Raw genomic sequence first — 19688 nt, 5'->3', positions numbered from 1 at the left:
CCCACCAGCAGCATCATCTGGCCACTGCCCACCTTTCTGCTGGCTTCTCCCAGCCACATTTGGTCTGTCTGTCCTTCCGTTGAGGCGGGGGCAAGTACCTGTTCCCTTGCTGCTAAAGCAAATACAGAAGCTTGTGAAGAAATGAAATAAGCCAACCAAGTAGAGCTGGAGCAGAGGTAGAAACAGGGAAGGAAGAGCTGGAAGAGTAGAAGAGTTTAGTTTTAAAATGTGGTTTCTCTGCTGTTTTCAAAACTACCTTATCGCTGACACTTCACAGTTTTCTAGCAAGCACACTGCATTGTCAGCCTCGATAGCTATATCAAAGTTGTGATCATTAGTGTTTTTCTTAGTCTCAGCTCTCTTGAGACAATGTTATTTATAAGATGTCCACTAGTCTCAGCTTTTACTTTTAAAAAAGTTAAAGCCTTCAGATTTTCAGAGAAAAGCTTTAAAATATGAATCTTTAAGAACAAAGAAAAGAAAGCAAGTAACTTCACTTTCCTTTTTAAGCCAGAGTCCTAATCCAGGGGAGACCTGACTAATCATTTCTAATCTCTTGATGATAGGGGTTTCTTACATGCTGTCAGCAAAAGCAGGAATGGAAAGGCAAACGGGGGTCCTGGGGTGGTTTTGTGTTTAATCACTCTTGTGCCTTTTAATTCGGTTGAGGACTGAGGCACAAGTGCTCATAAATACACACACTGCCTGGTTATGCCACCACCTGCCTGCACCTGCTCAATAAACCAGAAAAGCACTACCTTCATTCAGGTAGTGCATCATTTCAGAAACCCAAAGAGTTTATAGAGATGATTGTCAAAGACCCCATCATTTTGTTCTTAGTGTAATTAATAAGGTGTGCACCAAGTCTAAAAGTGTTTTAACACATGTTTGCTATTGAATCGCATTGTTGTTATGCTATAATAAAAGAGAGCCACATGTTAACAGAACACTAGGGACCTAATCTCTTGCAACTGCTCAGCATCAATAGAAAAATCAAAGGGGAAATATCAAGTTTCCTTTAAAATTATTTCAGTTGTCTGGAGCTGTGACTTTTATATAGCAGATTTTGTGAGAGAGCCTCTGTTTATAAAAATTATTGGGTAGTGTTGGCTGTCAGAAACATAAACAGGCAATTTGTGCGATAAGCAGAATGATGCAACAAACTCCTCCTTGCAGCTCCCTAGGTGAGGCCAAGCAAGGCTCCAATCCAACGAGCACATGCTCAGGTTAATATAACTGTCCTAAGAGTCCCCTGGGACACACTTTAAAGTGCAAAAATACACTAGGGAAATGTGATAGCAGGAATGGTCAGTGATTTTACTGTGATGTGGTACCACCTAAAATTCACTTTGGGAAGCCTTCTGAAGGCATAAAAAAGCTCTTCTGTCAGACTGGATTAATTTTAATGGATACAGTCCATTTAGTAGCCTAAAAAGAATAGTTTCTGTCTTCCAACACTTTCCACCTGAATTCTGCATTGCATTTTCCTACTTCGGTGGTAGAAACCTGACTGCCTACAATGTAAATAGTGTGCCAGTCTTTGTAGGGAACATGGGTTTATGGACTGCAGAAATATATGAAGGACAAAACAACCCTCACAAGAGAAATGCAATTAATTGCACAATGTCATCCAGTTAGCTTAATTTCTTCCACTCTATAAAAGCATGACAACCTGACCACTGGCCTATTTTGAAACCACTCTCATTATCTTTATTTTAACTGCACATCTCCACCTGTACATGTTCTATCTTTATACTTATTCTGATGGACACAAAACCAGCAAAAACATGCAGAAGTGTGATGCTTTAACTTAGGATTTTCTGGGGAAATGGCTGAGTGGGACCCACAGACAACAGCTGCCTCAGTATTAGAATCATAGATTGGTTTGGGTTGGAAGAGACCTCAGAGATCATCTAGGATGTTATTGGTCCCAAAGTGCAGAGCTTCTGAGTGTGCCCTACAGTGTGTGCTGTTATGGGAGGCACATATAATGGTAAATGAAATGAAGCTTTTTGGATGGGTTATTCTGAAATTGTGTTGTTTGTGGAGAATTGTGTTGTTTGCAATGGAGAAAAATTCTGGAGGAAGATCTATTGATTAAGAGATGGGTAAAACTCATAATTAGAGGAATAAATACTGTCAGAAGAGAATGTTTTCCTTACCCCACCCAAAATAATGCATACATTATGATATGCATCTTGTGATACAAGTCCACCAACACAGGCGAATCACCCCTTCTGGAACCTGTGTGCCAACATAGGTTTCAGATCTTGAGTAGAAGGGAAGCACTGATGATTGAATATGGCTGGATGAGAGGAAGTACAATTAATACCACTAATAATGGCAGACTTCTTGCTTCAGTGACTCCTTGCACACTTGAAGCACTAAGTCATCTTCTCAGATCTCTTTGATCAGAGAGCTGCTGGGGAGAATACAGGAGTGAGGCTCTCTCTGAACAACCTTCATTAGCTGGAAGCAGAAGATGGGCTGACTCCTGCCACCCCTCTCCTTCCCGTCCCTGTATCGTACATACTAGAAGTTGACCTAGCAGGTTCATCCCAATTCTAATTGGAGCCTTTATGTTAAATGCAAAAGTACTTGTAACCTACACTTAAAAAGGATTCGAGTCATGCAATGAGGCACAACACTTAAACCCTGCTCATCTATAATATATATCCCTATGTACAGAAAGCATGGACAGTGTCAAATGAAACACACAATTAGTCCCCCTCCAACAGTGAACAGTTCAAACTGTAACATCATGCCAACCGTGATTAAGAGTGATACAGCACATCATCATTGTCAACACTATTCAGCCAATGTAAACCTTAGTTAGAAATGTACTTGTCAGAGAAAAATGCGCCTTTGATTTCTATTACACTTTCCCCAGTAATTGCTGTCATCAGTGGCAGGTTATTATTACAGTTGAATAGAGTTTCAGTAATTACTTTTGCACAGATTCTAACAGCTTTTAGATTGAATGATATTCTGACAGTTTGAATACTCTTGACAACAATTACCTTTTTCCTGGTTAACACTGATTCAGGAAAATTAAAAATTAAATCTGTTCAGAGGAAACACTTATGTATGGCACTGGTAAGTGGGTTGATACAAAAATGTGTAAATTGCAGAATGACTTGGAATAAAAAGTTCTTTTGCTCTTCCTCTTATGCTTAAAAAAAATAATAAAAGATTCAGCACTTGGGGTACATGCAGTACGTGCTGGTTAGATTACCGGTGAATGATGTGAAATAATTTAAAGCACTTCTAAATCCACTTCCTACTGATCAGCCTGAAATGAAGAAAACACTATAGTAGAGGAAGGCTTGTTGCTCCCACTCTAATTTTTGTCTATGGTAACAGTCAGATAACAGCTCGTGGCTTTCAAGCCGTTATTCTTAGTTTCACATCACCAGATTACGCAGGGGGGAAAAAAAACACAACACAAACACAATAAACTGCCTTATAGAGGCAATCTGGAGAAAACCAGCGTGTTTGTTAGTTCTGAAGAATTTATCTAATATTACAAGGGTCAGAACTCAAATGGCTTGATTAAAAAAAGTTGCATACACACAAAGCTCTCCAATTTAATTTCCCTCTTTGACTGGATAACTGGCCTCGTGGATAAGAGAGGCAGTAGGTGCAATACATCTTTTTATTAGTAAGCTTTTTGATGCCGCTTCACACAACGCTCTTATAATAAAACTAAGAAAATATAGTCTAGAACTAGATAAAATTACCATAAGTTGAGCGAACAATTGGCTGAAAAACTGCTCTCAAAGAGCAGTTATCAATGGTTCACTGTCAAACCAGGAGGAAATTCAAGATGAGATTCCTCAGGGATCTCTCCTTGCTCCAGCTGTGTTCAATATTTTCATAATGACTCAGTTAAAGGGAAAGAGATTACATTTAGAAAATTTGCAGTGTTGAGGAGCTGGGATGGTGAGAACCCTTGGGAGGTCAAAATCCAGGAAGATATTAACAGTTTGGAGTGATGGTCTGAAATTAAGATGAAATTCAATAAAGCCAAGTGTAAAATGTTACACTTAGAGAAGAAAAAAAATCAAACATTAATGGAAAATTGCTAGTAACGGAGCTGTATTACAGGAAAGAATTCCTAAGTTTTAGTGGTCTACAAGCTCAGCATCAAACAACGGAAAAGCTGCTCCAAAAAAAGTTCATTTCAGACATTTACTAACACAGTGATATATCATGAGAAAACACAGCTCAACACCTCTCCTTGCAGACCAGCAGTGTACCAACACACCCTGGCGCCACTTGTGTTTTTCAGATAGCACTGGGTTAGCTCCTTTGTTTCTGGTCACTGAATGACATTTAGTCTCACTGAAATGGGACCAAAACCAGTGGGTGAAGCCTGAACTACTCCTTCACACCCAGCCAATGCGCACAGGATGTGCACCCCACAAGGCATATGACAGGCACTGCTCTATGTATGGAGTCCGTATCAAAGCCACAACTGAGCCTTTAACATTCAGTGCTACCACCTAATTCTGATCTACACGTGTATTAAAATATCATTGTCTTTTCCCCCCCCACTCATTAGAATCATAGATTTGGCTTATTGTTACACTTCCCATAGAGTTTTCTCTTTTTATTAGCATTGCACAATCCATACAAAAGCAAAATTTAGTCCTTTCAGGGAGCTGAAAGGAAGCAATCTTTTACATGACAAATTCAACATTATCACATGTAAACCTCATTTACTATGTAATGTCTTCCTGTTTCCAGTTCATTAATTGAATGAAACCTATTTTCACATTCTGGTAGGCAGCACTGTGCTAGAACTAGCATAAATGGTGCTTTTAAAGGTGAGAAAAGAAAAGAAAGATGTAACACCAGAAAATATTTCACATAATGATTGGTTGAAAAAATAAATGCATTTCTGAGATGTTTTGAGATGTATAGTGAAAATATGTATACAGAAGAATAGCGGATGAATTCTGAAGCTAAAAATAAAATGTATTTATCTGATCAGCAACTGGAACTGTTTAACTTTTTATGAAGTGAGAAATCTGGCTTAAGCTAATGCTAGTGCACAGGTAGGCAGAGCCTACACCAGACACAGATGAATCCCTCTGCCTGTGCTATGGCTCTGGATGTACTCCAAACTACCACCTGAGACATGTGAGGTTTTGGACAAAGCTACCAGTCTACACTGCTTTTAAAATATTTCATTACAATGTTTTATATCTGAAAATCCTTTAATACGTATTTACTATTTTAAGGTATCTGGGATGGCGTCACATAGGAAGTAGGAGAAGGGATGGAGCAGCAGCTGAAAAACTGAGATGTTGGGGCTGGAATCCAGGTAATGAGCATCCCAAGGCACAGATGAGCAGCGGTTAGGGGACCTGTCCACCTCTACGACAGCAAGCTGCCACAACAACAAAGCATGCTATGGCAGCCCTAGGATATGTGCCCTTCTGCACAGAGGGAAGGATTAGCACCTGTACCCATGAGTGAACCACCCCTCAAGCAGCAGACAGCTGACCCACAGTCCCTACAGGTGTCCAAGAAACATCTAAATGTTGACACCTAGGGACACGGTTTAGTGGGCAGTATTGGTGGTAGGTGGACAGTTGGACTAGATTATCTTTGAGGTCTTTTCCAATCTTAATGATTCTTTGGCACTGTGTTTTTCCAGTCCATACTATTGGTGCTTTAGAGGGCTTTAGGGTACACAGTTTCATTGGCATAATGCAGAAGAGACAAACAAAACCGATATTAAAATGAGAAAAAATTGGCAATTTAAAATCGCCTACTATATTCTTTTTGGTTTTGACCCCAATCCAAAGCCTTTATAAGCCAAAGAAAAGACAAGCTCCTAATTAGTGAATATAACCAGTTAATGGGTCTATTCTGAATGAGCTTTTAAATAAAACAATAAGCAAGCCCGGGAAAAAGCAACTCACTGGACTATCTGAGGCCAATTTTTTTCAAACACAGGTCATGTTATTTTAAAATCAATTCCTTTTAGCAATTACTTCCTCAGGACCATGTCATTCCAGAGGGAATGGGCCCAGAACTATGCAGCACCAAATAATTTCATCTCAGTGCATCTAGAACTATATTTTCTTCAGATGACCAATTCACAATATGGCTGCATTTATTATTTTTCTTATTAGCAGAAAAATTCCATAACAATGTCATAAACAAAATGCACAGAAGAAAAGTGAAAGATTTCAGTTACAAAGATTTTTAACCCATCAAACTTGCACATGAAGAAGTAGTTCCATAACACCTTAGTTTCTCATAGCCTTATCTGAATTCAAAAGTGGGTGCCATCCAACACTGTGATAGGGATTCTGAATGCCATTTGCATTAGCACTGCTATTTCTAATACCCAAAGTTATTGCTGACTGAAAGCAGAAGTTTCTATTCTTCTCCTGAAAATCACCCATCCTTTCCTATATTACAACAATGACATTTCAGGCTTCCAAAGGCAGCTTGCCCTGAAGAGCCACACTTCAGCATGAAAAAACTAAAAACTGATGGATTTAGGGAACAGAAATGTTTTCTAAAAGTTAAGCTTTTATCTTAACACCAAAAACAACAAACAACTAAAGAAAACTCCACACCACACATTGCTAGATACCACAGGACACACAGATACCATACTTACAGGACCCAGACAAGGGCCACACAGCCATCCCCTTGCCCCCTGCGTCCCTCCCACAGCAGGAGGCACATCCCTCTCCCCATCCCACAACTGAAACAAGCAAGGCTCCCCCAGATGTTTGTCATGAGACTGATTAAACCAGTTGCATCTGTAACCTTTTGACACCCATCAGAAACAAAGAAGATATTAACACTTCCAGGATCCCTTAGTTACAAAACCATCACCTGGCCCATGGCATAGCTGAAGTGAAGGCACTGTGTGTGCTGATCATTTTGGTTTAGCATCCAGCCTGCCAGGAGAGCCTGATTAACAGCTTTCCATTTCTATTCAAGCATCTTTGTTAGGAGTAAGTCTTTGCTCTTTTAGATCCTGATCCAAAGCCTTTCAAAGCCATTGAAAAGTCTCCCATTGATGGGAAGGGGTGTGTGCCCTCGCTAATTGTTCCTTTCACATTAGAGTGAAAACAAATTCTTCAGCTTTCATTTTAAATCCATGAAGCTCGATCCCTTGATATTCTGGACCCTGATTTTAAGCATGCTGATGAGGAGGGGAAGGGGAGAAACAAAGCACGGGACAGAGGGCTGTGGGGAGGCTGTAAGGATGTATGTTATACGTATCACGCAGTAAGATTTGGTATATTTCACGGGCTGTATTTTACTATCTAGAAATCCTTGAAACACTGCAGGGTTCAGAAGTTCACAGTCTAAAATCTAAAATATTCATCTTAGTGAAGCACTGGCACAGGTTGCCCAGAGAGGTGGTGGGTGCCCTTTCCCTGGAGACATCCAACACCGTATGGGGGCACTGAGCCCCTGATGGAGCTGTAGGTGTCCCTGCTGACTGCAGGGTGGTTGGACTGATGGCCTTTAGGGAGCCCCTTCTGACCCAACTGACCCCACGATTGCTTGCCAGCAGACCTGAGCTAAGAAAACCAGTCTGCTGCTCCCCAGGAGCTGTTTATTTCTCCCCTGGAAGCAAAGATTTTGGGTTTGCTCATATTGATGTATCATCACTACTCCATATAGCTGTGGATAAAGAAGAGTGGAAGGCCTGGGAAGCCTGCAAGCTTCAGGCTGGGTATGTCAGCACCAAGAAAAATATTGAGAGGTCACAAGATGCTTAGTCAAGACACAAAAATGTGGCCAGTGAACTGAATTATAACAGAAATGGAAAGTTAAGAGTGTGTGTAACAGTGATAATAGAATTTCAAAAATATCTTAAATGAAAAAATAAAATGAATGTCATTCTTTAGGAAGATGGTTTAACTGGGTATGTTTCTCTGCAGCTTCACAATGCTGCCTCCTAGGATGGAAAACTTGGAAACTAAATAACTTAAGTAACTTAAGGCTGCCTTTAAAGTGATGAATACATTTTGCCCTAGTAAGAAGATGAAGGGGAACTAATACGTATTTCTATTTGGTGGGGTCACTGTCCCTGCTGGTGTTGAAGAGCCAGCTGGATGATGTGGTATGAGATACGGTTTAGTAGCTTAGTGGTAGTAAAGATGATAGGAGGACGGTTGGACTAGATGGGTCCTTTTCAACCTTGTGATTCTATGAAATACATACAGACCTATAAGAAGGGGAAAAGCAGCAATACCACAAGCCTGATTTTGCAGGAAGGCAGGAATGAGCATGATTGCTTATAGCAGCCCTCAAAACATTGCTCAGGACACCACCAAGACCATCTTAAGATGCAGTGGCACCTGTCCTCAAGGACAGCAGATCTCTCTGAACCAACAACCACAGCCTAAGTACTGCTGCTTTGGCAGAAGGAGGTGGATTCATAGAGAACTCCATAAAGCGTAATAATAACCTGTAAACATACTTCTAAAAAAATGCCTACTTACAATGAAATCATTTTTCTTCCCTCCACAAAGAGGGATTTCACCCTGGAGTTATTTCTAAAAGATGGTAAAACATAACAGATGAATGCTGCCTTGCATAAGGAACACATACATGCATCTAAATCACTTATATTTTACTTTTTTATGATGCAATTGTGAATTGTGTTATTTTGCATTTGTAATTAGAGGTTGAAACAGATGGTAAAGGCTTGGTTTAAAGTGACTATATACTAGAGGAGGCAGCTCTGCGCATCAGGTCTGCTACTCCACTGTGTGCTGGGAACAGAAACCTGACCATGAGATGGTAATGCTGCACAGCAAGGCGAGCTGAAAAGCACCAGAACTGACTCTCTAGAAGGTCAATAAGCATTTGTGAAAACCTGTTCTTTTCCAAAATATGCATTTTGGAAAAACTCTTACAGAATTCTTGCTACCATACTCTATTATTAGCAGTTGGGTTATTTATATCTCGAGAAATCTAACACTGTATAATTAATATACAAGGATAAGAAAAAAAGATAGTGTTCAAAAGATGGCATATAGTGGATTTGAAAATCATGTTGTTCACAGTCTTGGAGGCCAAGGGTTTAGAGAAGAAGCTGACATGGAGACTGAAGTGCACAGAGGTTTTTATGCTTTTAAGTCCATGACATTTCCTCAGCCCAGAACCCAGATCGGGGCTGCTTTAGGCCAAGGGCTGCTACAAAAGGAATAGAAAGCTGTTGTTTTCTGAAGGCTCTTCTTTAAGAAACAACTTTATTACTTCTGTTAATTTTAGTGTATTGATGTCACTGTCACTGAGGATCTGCTGCAGGTTATTTGATGAAGTCTAAAAAGATTACCAAAAGCCTGACAAGACATTCTATTGCAGAAATACACCACACCTGGTCCAAAGCCCCATAAAGTCAACAAAATGACCCCAAATTGACTTTTGTGGGTTTTCATTTAGGTTCTTAGATCTCTATTACATTACCCAGTAGATGAAGAGTAGCATTACACTGGACAGCACTGAGACCATCTTAAGATGCAAAGGTATTGTTAAGGCAAAAAAAAAAAAAAAAAAAAAAAATTCTGAGACACCTGCTATTGCTGTTATTGCTTGTAGAAATTCGGTGAAACCGATTTAAGAAAAAAAGACAAAGGAAATCAGAGAAGCACACCAGCAAGTAGCCACACACTTCACATGTACAACAGATTTTGCTCTGAAGAGGTGCTGGTCCTCAATGCTTTTTGAATAGGATGGGCTAGATCTAAATTAGCATCTGTTCCAGCGCAATCTGAATTACATTAAAATAAAGAAATGTTTAAGAAAGGAAAGTCCAAAAGCTATTCTGATGCAGCAGAACTGTGAGTTGTTTCCTTGTGCTTCTTGATCATGCTCTCAAACAGCAAGCCTGTCCTTCCCTCAGTCCTATCCCAGTGAGATCTCAGCAATAGCAGGACCCAACATCAGCAATCTTTCTAAACCCAATCAGGAAAATCCCTCCAGAAGTACCCAAGTTCATTATTAAGTTAACTCAATGAGATCTCACAATAATGAGCTCCTTTATCCTTTTGCTACTTTAATCTGATCATAAGGTTTTACAATGAAATACCAAAGAACACACAAAAATCTCCTTTGGAAATGAAGGTCTCCATTGCCCACCTAGGGCTAAATATTAGCTAGCACACATGTATCCTTTTTAGCTTGAATATTCAGATTCTGTGATTGTTCACAAAGAATAATGATAAAGATTCTTTTCTGTTTAAAAGAGGATGTTAAGGGTTTCTCTGACTTCACTGTGGTCTTTGTGGCTAAGGGTCCTTCTTACAAATGCAGCCTATACCTACTCTAAGGGGTTAAAGTCTCTTTGAATCTTCCAAAACTGACTTCTTCTAAGCAAGATCTTCAAAAAATCTCAGTCAGGTTTTCTAAAGTTCTTTTGTTATACAGATACTGATAGTTCTTAAAATTGACCGTTTAAAGGATACTGTAAGGCCAATGTTTGAGGCTTTTAAGATCGGAGCTTAGAGGTTCTGCTCACATCTGAAGGCTGATTTAAGTCAACCTTCACCATGATTTTCTTCCCTGCTCTCCTTTAACATGACTTGTTCTGCCAGAGCGCTTTGTTTTGTTATGGAATGTGCTAATACTTGGTGAATGATATTTAAGTACACTTGTTGCACTCAGAACACCCTATAATATTCAGTTAGTAAAACTGCTAAAAATACACAATTGCAGTCCCAAGCCAGGAGCAACACAGGGTGTGCCGGGCACATCTGCCCTCTTCACATCCCTCTCAGTGAACTTCCATTGCCCAGGAGACAACACTGTTGACACTGGAGGTAGAAGTGTTTTTATATGTAAAAACAAATAAAAGACAGTGTTTATGCAGTTAATGAGTCTCTCGGGCCCAGGTCACATTTTGCTGCCATAACTAACTGCTGTCAGTTAGTCGATCAAAGGGTGAAGTGGAACTCACTGGAATAAGTCACACCTCACTGCCTCTCTGACCAATAAGCACACTGATAAAACAACAAAGCTAAACAAATCAAAAGCAAAGAGGTAAGGAAAATGGACCAAAGGAAGGAAAAATGCATGAGGAAATTAAGAACCAAGAACTTAAGCGAGCATAATGAGGTATATCCTTAAGTCCCTCCAGCACCATAAGTAGCTTCCCCATCCCCAGCACTGATACTGGTCACAGACATTCTTGCAATCAACACAGTACAGCACTGTTTTCTTGCATAGGCTTTTCCAGCTGACAAAGCTTTTAACACTTTTAGCTATTTCAATACTGCTTATTGTGACGAGGCCTCAGCACCAGGATATCTTCTTCCAAAGACCAATTACCTTTCACAAAGCTCCAAGCTATTCCTTACTTCCAGAAGGCAATTAATTTTCCACCAAAATGTGGTATAAAGCTTTCAAATACAAACATGTCCTTTCAAAAAATATATCTCATGCTCTTTTTAAGCATCTGTATGCTCACATCCACTTCCAAAGCAGTATCCCTAGAGCAACCACCCCACAAACCACAGGACAGGAATCCAGTTCAGCAAAGCCATAAGCATCCCCCCAAAAGAATTCACTGTCTTCACTGTTGCAGTACCCAAATCTGTAAACTGAAAATTGCTGTTTTAAACAGCCATAGGATCCAGACAACTATTCAAGCACAATGAGAAGCTAGGCTAATCATACTTAGTTTATATTTGTGCAACATAATGGAAATCACAGTATGACAGCAGAACAGCAAGGTCCTAAGCTACAGCAAGCGAGTGCTTTCTCAAATGCAACAACAGCAAGCACAGCAATAAAAGAAAGAAGCTGCTTACCTTCAGAAGGCCACAGATGCACAGGAACCACCAGCAAAACTCTAGTGCCTTCCCCTGCCAACCCTTAAATGAGGTCTGGGAAAGGGTGGATCCTGGCTCCACCCCTTCTCGTCACTCAGGTTCACTGCATGCACCTGAGCTCCCCTGGGTTGGCCTTGCCTTCCCACCAGGTGCTCAATTACTGCTTCAAGACGTGACTTAACTTTTCCGCTACAATTTGTTACTAGGAATGTTCATAAAAACAGCTTCTCCAATAGATACCAGTATTACCTGTCCTATTAGGCTGTTGTAAGATTTTTATTTTTTTTTAAATATATCAATCTGGCTATTTTTCCTACTAGCAGTGAAGTATTTACCAAGCTCTCAGACTTACAATGGCACATCAGAGAATTTTTCCCATTTAGGTTTCCTTACGTAGTTTTAAATATGAGAATAACCTGAAATAAATGTATTATGGAGTGTTTATAATTAATATCCATTTACAATCTTTTGGTGTTTGCACAGAGAAAGTGAACCAGAATGCCACAAGAACAAATTTTCATTGGGGAATTCATTCACATCTGTTCCCATATGACAACAGCAGAAACAGAAATTAAAAAAAAAAAATAGAAAGAAGAGAAAGAGAATATATTTTTCTAAAGGAAGAATGGCTCCACCTGATCTTTAGCTGAAGGTTCTGATTTGTTTTTGTTCTAGCTGACCTGATTAGCTGAACTCTAGTAAAGAGTTGGTGAAGAATGAAGAGATTCATCATGAAAATTAACTCCTTTCTGAAAAGGCAGTGAGATTCTGAAAAGAGGCTTAGCTGGAAACATACACTTGACTGATTATTTGTTTGCAAATCTTAATGCTCTCCTTTCCAAAATCCATTGATGCACTGTGCACAGCACTTAGCAAAAGTACTTCTACTCGCTGTATTTAGCAACATTTTAATGGGCAATATATTGCCAACATGTTATTGGTATTAATGAGGGCAACTTGTGTATGGAATGAAATACCTTTTTGGTCCAGCATCAATGTGACTGCTGATGCCTGGGATTGGGAACTCATCCGGGTGGTTTCTGTGGCATTTACATGAGATAACTCACTTCCTGAGCCAACAAACCTCCTGGCTGACCTTACAATCTCAGGTGGGAATGTTTGGAGGAGAATGACGTAGTGTGGATTATTCTGTTTACAGAACCTCTTTGCACCCCAAGTATGGCTTTAATTTTCCCTTCGAAATATAGATCAAACGATGCTGTCAGCATCAATTCCTTTCTCTCAAATGCTCTGCATATTCTAGATTCTGCAGACAGCTCATGGGCCAGATTTTTCAGTAGCACTGTGGTGGAAATACCAATTCACATTAGGCTTACATGCCATCAACGCGGAATAGAATACAGCATATTAGTAGTATAAAATCAATGGCACCGAATAATCAGATTGATACCTAAAAATCACTAAGCTATCTATGAAATGGGAATTAATACCAACAATCCTTATGTAACTTAAACTAATCTACCCTGTATCAGTACACAATTTTTTCCTATTTGTGCAAGAATGGACCTGACGAACAACCAAGGGACACGACCAAGTGCTTCTTTTGACCAACATCCGCAGAACACATGACACGTTTCTCAGAAATGCATTTTGCAGATAAAGTCTTTGGTAAATGTACATATGGATAGATGTAGTCAGAAACAGTATAAGACTTTCTGCAATGTGATGATATTGCTAATTTCTCAGGCTTTTCATTTTCTGGCCTTTATAGACTCGAAAACCGTGATGTAATTCTTTGATGCAGACAAATACCCTCTATTAAATAGATTGTGATCATCGAGCCTGTTTTGCTTGAATTTCTATAGCTTCAGTGCACACCAACTAGAAGGCCTGGCCTGATAAGTGCTGAGTTCTTTCAAGAACTATTTATTTCAAAGTTACAGGGCTTGTGAAGGTTTAAAGTTATAAATTCCTGTTTTTCTCAGAGCAATATCTTTAAAGATATGCAAAGAGGGATTTCTCAGCACTATTCAGAAACAAGTCTCAAGTGAATTACCTCTTTTGAGTACAGAGCTTGTTTTTTAATTCAAGCAAACATTTTTGAAAAAGAAAAAAAAAACAAAAAAAACACAAAAGTATGAAGAAAAAATGCTCATTAGGAAAACAACCCTAAAAATCTCAGTAGGAATATTCAACCAGCTTACCTGTGTTGGGAGCCATGCTTTTAGAGCCTGGAGCATAAGCAATGTACTGCATTTTCAATATAAGACAAATGCAAAATCCATTAATGGAAAGATCACGTTGTCAACTTTTCGGAACAAGTTTGGAATAAACCCCTGATCATAAAATCATAGTCTGAATGCTGAAGTCAGTACCACTGAGAGTGCTATAGGCTCATTGTCTTTCTGACATACAATGTTGGGTTCAGCAGGTACACGTACGTTATTCTCACCTAGATATTTAGAAAAACAGATCTATTTACACAGGACATACACACAAGAAACATTTGATAGATTAATGCACAGATAAAATTTCACTGGTTTGCTGATAGAACCGCTGTGTGGTATGCACAGAAAATTACCTCAGTGTGGGTAATGTATGTTTGACTTTGCCTTTTGCATATTGATCACTCCCTGTGTTTCAAATACAACATGTGGAAGTGCATGCAACATGAATAACTTTATTTCAGACTTGCATGTCTTAAGACATATGTTCACTGATGTCTGAGCATAAATATACTGGAATTTACAGTCCTATACTGCAGATCAATACAGTCTATAGTATTCCAGAGCTGCTGAGCATATATTACAGTGGATAACTTTGAAGATCCCTATTTTCAGATGTAATTATTTATACACAGGTCCTAGACCAATAGATAACCTTAAGCTTTGGTAATATTAACACTTGAAAACAGTCATCACTACTGTATCACTCTCATACTCCATAGTATGCTAACATATGTCTACATTTTATATATGTTTATGTAGTACTTACTTAATATGGAAATGTTTCATTACTGCCCGCAGCAACATGTGGCATTTCTTCAAGAACATTTCAGCACCTTTTAACATGGTTTCTTCAAATGTCTTTCTAATTGTGAGGATTTCATTCTACAAATGTTATCAACACTCAAGCAGATTAATTTTCTTAACTGTTTAATATACATGCTCTAGGCACTTCTATAAAATGTAAAATATACAGTACAGAATTAATATAAATAATACCAAAAGACTATTGTAGATCAGATTTAAAGCTGCATGGTTGGAGATAACTAAATTTTAGAACCTATAATTCTTCTTATTGTGGCATCAATTCCTCTAAAATTTTGTGTCCAGATTAAAAGGAAATGTTTCAATTAATTATTTTATGACTTCCTCTGAATGCAATGTGTTTATGTCTCGAAGTCTGTGAGGCTGAATCTAATTGCATAGAAAACACAGCAGCCTGCACCAGACTTTCAGAGCTGAATCGTCCACCTCAATGTTTTCCTGCCCTAAATGCATTCATCCCAGCATGTGGCAAACTGCATGGAAATGTCCTCTTAGAATAGCGGTTCAGAATACTCTGATCCTTCTTGTAGGAAATTCAGATTAGATACCAGGGGAAGTTCTTCGCTGTGAGGGTGGGGAGGTGCTGGAACAGGCTGCCCAGAGAAGTAATGGACGTCCCTGGACACGACACATGTCTAGGTTGGATGAGGGCGTGGGCAGCCTGATTTACTGGTTGGCAATGCTTCCCATATCAGAAGACTGCAACAAGGTGATCTTTGAGGTCCCCTGCAATGCAAACCATTCTGCAATTCTGTGATTTCTTCTACAAGGTCCATGGGATTTTTCTGAAGCTGGAAGAAATGTGATTTCCCTGCTGCAAGGTTTGGTACATTTCTGTTGGAGAGATGAGTCATTGTTTCTTTCATATATATCATCCAAGTACCTATAACTGTCTCTCATCTAAATGTTAATTGCATCCAACAGAAAGACTTTAAATGAATACTCTGTCAATAACACTGTTATTAATGTTTCTTGATAGGCATGGTTAAACTATTTTGCAAGATTAGAGTCTAATATTTCCTACAGAATCTGCTTTGTGTGTTGCATCATTGTGTCTACATTAGATCAAAACCTGCTTGTGAAGGCTTGGCTTTTTTTTTTCCTCCCACTCATCTCCCTGCCCCTGGAGGTGTCCGCATCACTTCAGGCGCTCAAGGCCAGACTGGTGGGGCCCTGAGCAGCCTGATGTAGTGCTTGATCTAGCAGTTGGCAATCCTGCCCACAGCAGGAGGGTTGGAACTAGGTGATCTTTGAGGTCCGCTCCAACCCAAGCCTTTCTGCTAACTTCTGATGAACTCTGGTTGCTCAGGGTGCAACAGCTATCTGAACTTCTCTGAGCTGCTAGCCCAAGTAACCAGCTGCTAAGCTTATGTTTTCCAACTGCTCAACAGTGCACTGTATCATGTTCATCCAGTGCAGTCAGTGCCATGAAATCTGATAGTGGAAGGGGTTACAGCACTGGGCTTGGGGTGGTCAACTGACATTCATACTTTACAACAAGCCTACTTCTGTCTGTCCAAATGAATACAACACAAATATTTTGGCAGCAGTTCCTTGTTGTTGGCCGCTCGCATACCTGAAACAAAGGGATGCAGACAGAAGAGCCCATGTGTTTGACTAGAAAATAGGCAGAGCATCTTTGCCCTGCTGCCCTGTGTGTATCACTGATTGAATTTTCCAGCTGAGGGAGCAGCAGCAGCATGTGTGCCCAGCAGCGGTGTGCCAGCAGCACCTCAGCAACAGGTGGCAGAGTCTCGCTTGTTTGGGGCACATGGAAACACTGGGAAAGTTAAAAGCACACACAGCCTATGTTGTTTGAAAAGAGCAAATAAACCATCCAAACACTGAAAGCCGCCTTTTTTTCCTCCCCTGCTCATCTCCTTTTCTTCTCCCTCTGCTGTTTCTTTAGTCCTTTTGTTTCTTCTCTGTCAGACATCTGTCCTCTGGTTGGACTGCTGCTCCAGCAGCCAAGGCATATATCACAGTATCACAAAAGATCCCAAGTTGGAAGCAGCAAACACCCGGGGTATTTTCAGATAGGGATTGCTCAGTCAGTGGCTCAGATTAGAGAAATGAGAGATCTTTAATAGAATTTGAGAGCATCTCACGATGGCATAAAGTCACCTAGAAGCAGATCAAAGAAGAAATACTAGTCCTAGTAAGGTTCACGAATGGAAATAAACTTCCTACAGAAGTGTACCCGATGAAGGCATTGCTGGACAAGTCTTCCTCGGGGAAATTAGAGGTTTCTGTCTGCCTACTGGTTTAGGAAGCATAAATATCTTGCATCATATTCCCTTACATATGTCCATAAATACCAAGGATGCCCCACCCCATTTCCCCAGCCAACAGTCACCTCTCTGTGAGGTCACCGTGATGCAGCACGGTCACCACGGTGACGTCTGTGAACACCCCGACCCACTGCCCACTCCTCACACCACTGGTGCCATTGCGCTCCATCCTGCTGCTGGCAGGACGACCTTTGCTGGCCGAGGAGACCATTGCGGACAGAAATTTCTGTCAGCGAACATTTACCAATTAGAATGGAGACATCTTCATCAGAAACTCCTCGAGTTTCTGTGACAAACGCTGAGTCGGCAGACTCGGCTTCTCCTGTCCCACAAAGACGGGCTAAGAGAACAGCTCGGGATGCTGCCTTAGGAGAGGCACGAGAAGCAAACACTTCTCAGGGCTCTCAGGAGGCATCCCGTGCTAAAAGACCACGGCATCATCTGTCCACAAAGGGCTCTTGCAAAGCCCAAGACCCATCATCCGCCTTTCTACGCAAGCTCCATCAAATTGTGGACAGCAAACTCTATCAGTCCATCCAGTGGGGCGACGATGAAAGCTGCATTGTGATAGAGGAAACCTGCTTCAAAACTGAAGTGCTGGGAACAACAGGACCTCTACACGCTCTCAACATTCATTGCATGAAAGCTTTCATCCACCAGCTCCACCTCCACGGATTCTTCATCGTGGACAGCGATTTGCCAACATTTGCCTCACGGGCAAAATTCCCAGCAGCCGGAGCCACATCTGCTTCTAGTGAGGTACGCAGTCCCCCAGCCCATGGGACACCTCTCAGGATGGGTGGGATTGGTGGCCGGTCCCACCTGAGGGGGCTTCGAATTGGTGCTATTTGGGTTTCCAAACCCACTTTCCTGCTTTGGAAAATCCTAAAAGTTTGAATTATTAGTTATGGTAGCTTTGTCTTTTCCAATCTGGAAATGGTGGCATCTCACTCTTCTCCTTTGCATTTTGCAGTTACTCTGCTACTACAACCCCAGCTTCAAGAAAGAGTACCCATGTCTGCAAAGATGGTCCAAGCAAAGCGCTGGCGTACGAAGGAGAGCATCAGCTGCATTCCCACCAGAGCTGGATTTGGAGGACGGCCCCCTGAGCAGCCCTCCAAGGAGACGGCGAGGCCCTGCAGCATCAGCGGGCACTGAGCCTGCTGGTAGCAACCAGGATGCTGCTCCTGCTGCAGCTGCTGCTCCTCCATCTCCTGAACCAAATGGTCCTTCTCCACCAGGGCTGGGACCAGACAGCGGAGCTGGAGGCGACGGACTTGGACGCTAGCACAATTTAGGATGTAGGAAATAGAGATTTTAGGTACCTAGCAAATAGATTGAAGATGTTCTTGAAATAAATGTTCTAAATATTTTCCAGTAGTCCTGTTTCTTCATTTGACAGTTCCTCTTCCTGTGCCCAAGGCTGGGGGGTACTTCAGGGAGATCTCATTTCTCTGACCTGGTCCAAGCAATGAGGGGAGCACACCAGTGGACAGCCCCAATCTCACTGCAGCCTCTAGGTGAGACTTTTTGAAGAAGGCAGGACTGAAACTGGTCTACTCTCAGCTGCAGTTTTGGGACCAGGAAGAATCCAGCAGACAGCTTCAAGCTTCCTGTGGCCTCCAGGCAGTGCCAGAGAAGGTTGAGAGGCAGCTTTCCACTGGAGAAGCAAAAGACTATGGTTTGGGTATCTCCCACCTTACTTGGAGCACACTTTGATAGTCCACACCAAGACACCAAAGCTGAAATAAACACATAGCTGGGAAAAGAAAAAAAATAAATCCCTACTTCAAAACCTGTTTTGTGTTTTCTTATTTCTTAAAGTTATTTTTAAGTGTTTAAACCAGACCAATTATAGTCAGAAACTACTTCACTTAATCCATTCCTTTATCTCCTGGGAAAAATCACCAAAGCAATTCTCAAAATGTTTAAATCCCACAGTGAGCATAAAAGCCGCAAGTAAATCTGCTCCTTCCCAGGCAAACCTTAAGGATTTTACTGACATCTTTAATTAAACTAGCAAATAGGTCGGTTTCTCTTGTGTTCTGACCAATACACTGTCAACAAGAGAAAAAAAAACAACATTGAAAAGAAGGATTTGTACTGAAAAATAGCACCAGAAACATTTGTATAATCATGATCGTGGACTGGAACAGGAATGTAATCAGGAATTATTAAACATTATCAACTTCTTCCTGGCAACGTATTGCTAGGATAATACTCCTCTAACTACAGTAAAGTTAGTTATGAAATAATTAAACCTGAAAGTTGGAAATAGGACAACAACAAAAAAAGCACAGAGCTGTGCAGAAAAGTGTGTTTATCAATGTGAATTTATAAGGACAGACTTAATTCCTAAAAGGAGAACTGTGCAATTGTTGTTAGATCAGTAATAAACACAGATAGCTGCAAAGAAAGCATTCTCCAACCCACCCTACTATTTCTACCCTGCAGCACTTCCAAAAGAGAAAGCAATACAAAAGCAGAGAACATCAGAACTAGAAATTCAATATTTTAAAGTACAGAAAGGTAAGTCCACTTCTTCTTACATTGCTCAGTAGTAT

General features: G+C 40.6%; 1 protein-coding gene across 1 annotated transcript; it reads left to right on the top strand.

Annotated features, from left to right (window-relative positions):
- Positions 1-16287: 16287 nt before the first annotated feature.
- LOC107312759 (heat shock transcription factor, Y-linked-like) lies at positions 16288-18733 on the top strand. The gene is given in 4 exon segments (XM_015860435.2): positions 16288-17214; positions 17216-17356; positions 17358-17883; positions 18098-18733. Coding segments are annotated over 4 exon segments (1059 nt in total). The 5' UTR covers positions 16288-17137; the 3' UTR covers positions 18413-18733.
- Positions 18734-19688: the final 955 nt, after the last annotated feature.

The sequence above is a fragment of the Coturnix japonica genome, chromosome 4, assembly GCF_001577835.2.
Source record: "Coturnix japonica isolate 7356 chromosome 4, Coturnix japonica 2.1, whole genome shotgun sequence".
Taxonomy (NCBI): domain Eukaryota; kingdom Metazoa; phylum Chordata; class Aves; order Galliformes; family Phasianidae; genus Coturnix; species Coturnix japonica.
This window is presented reverse-complemented; position numbering and strand designations above follow the sequence as displayed.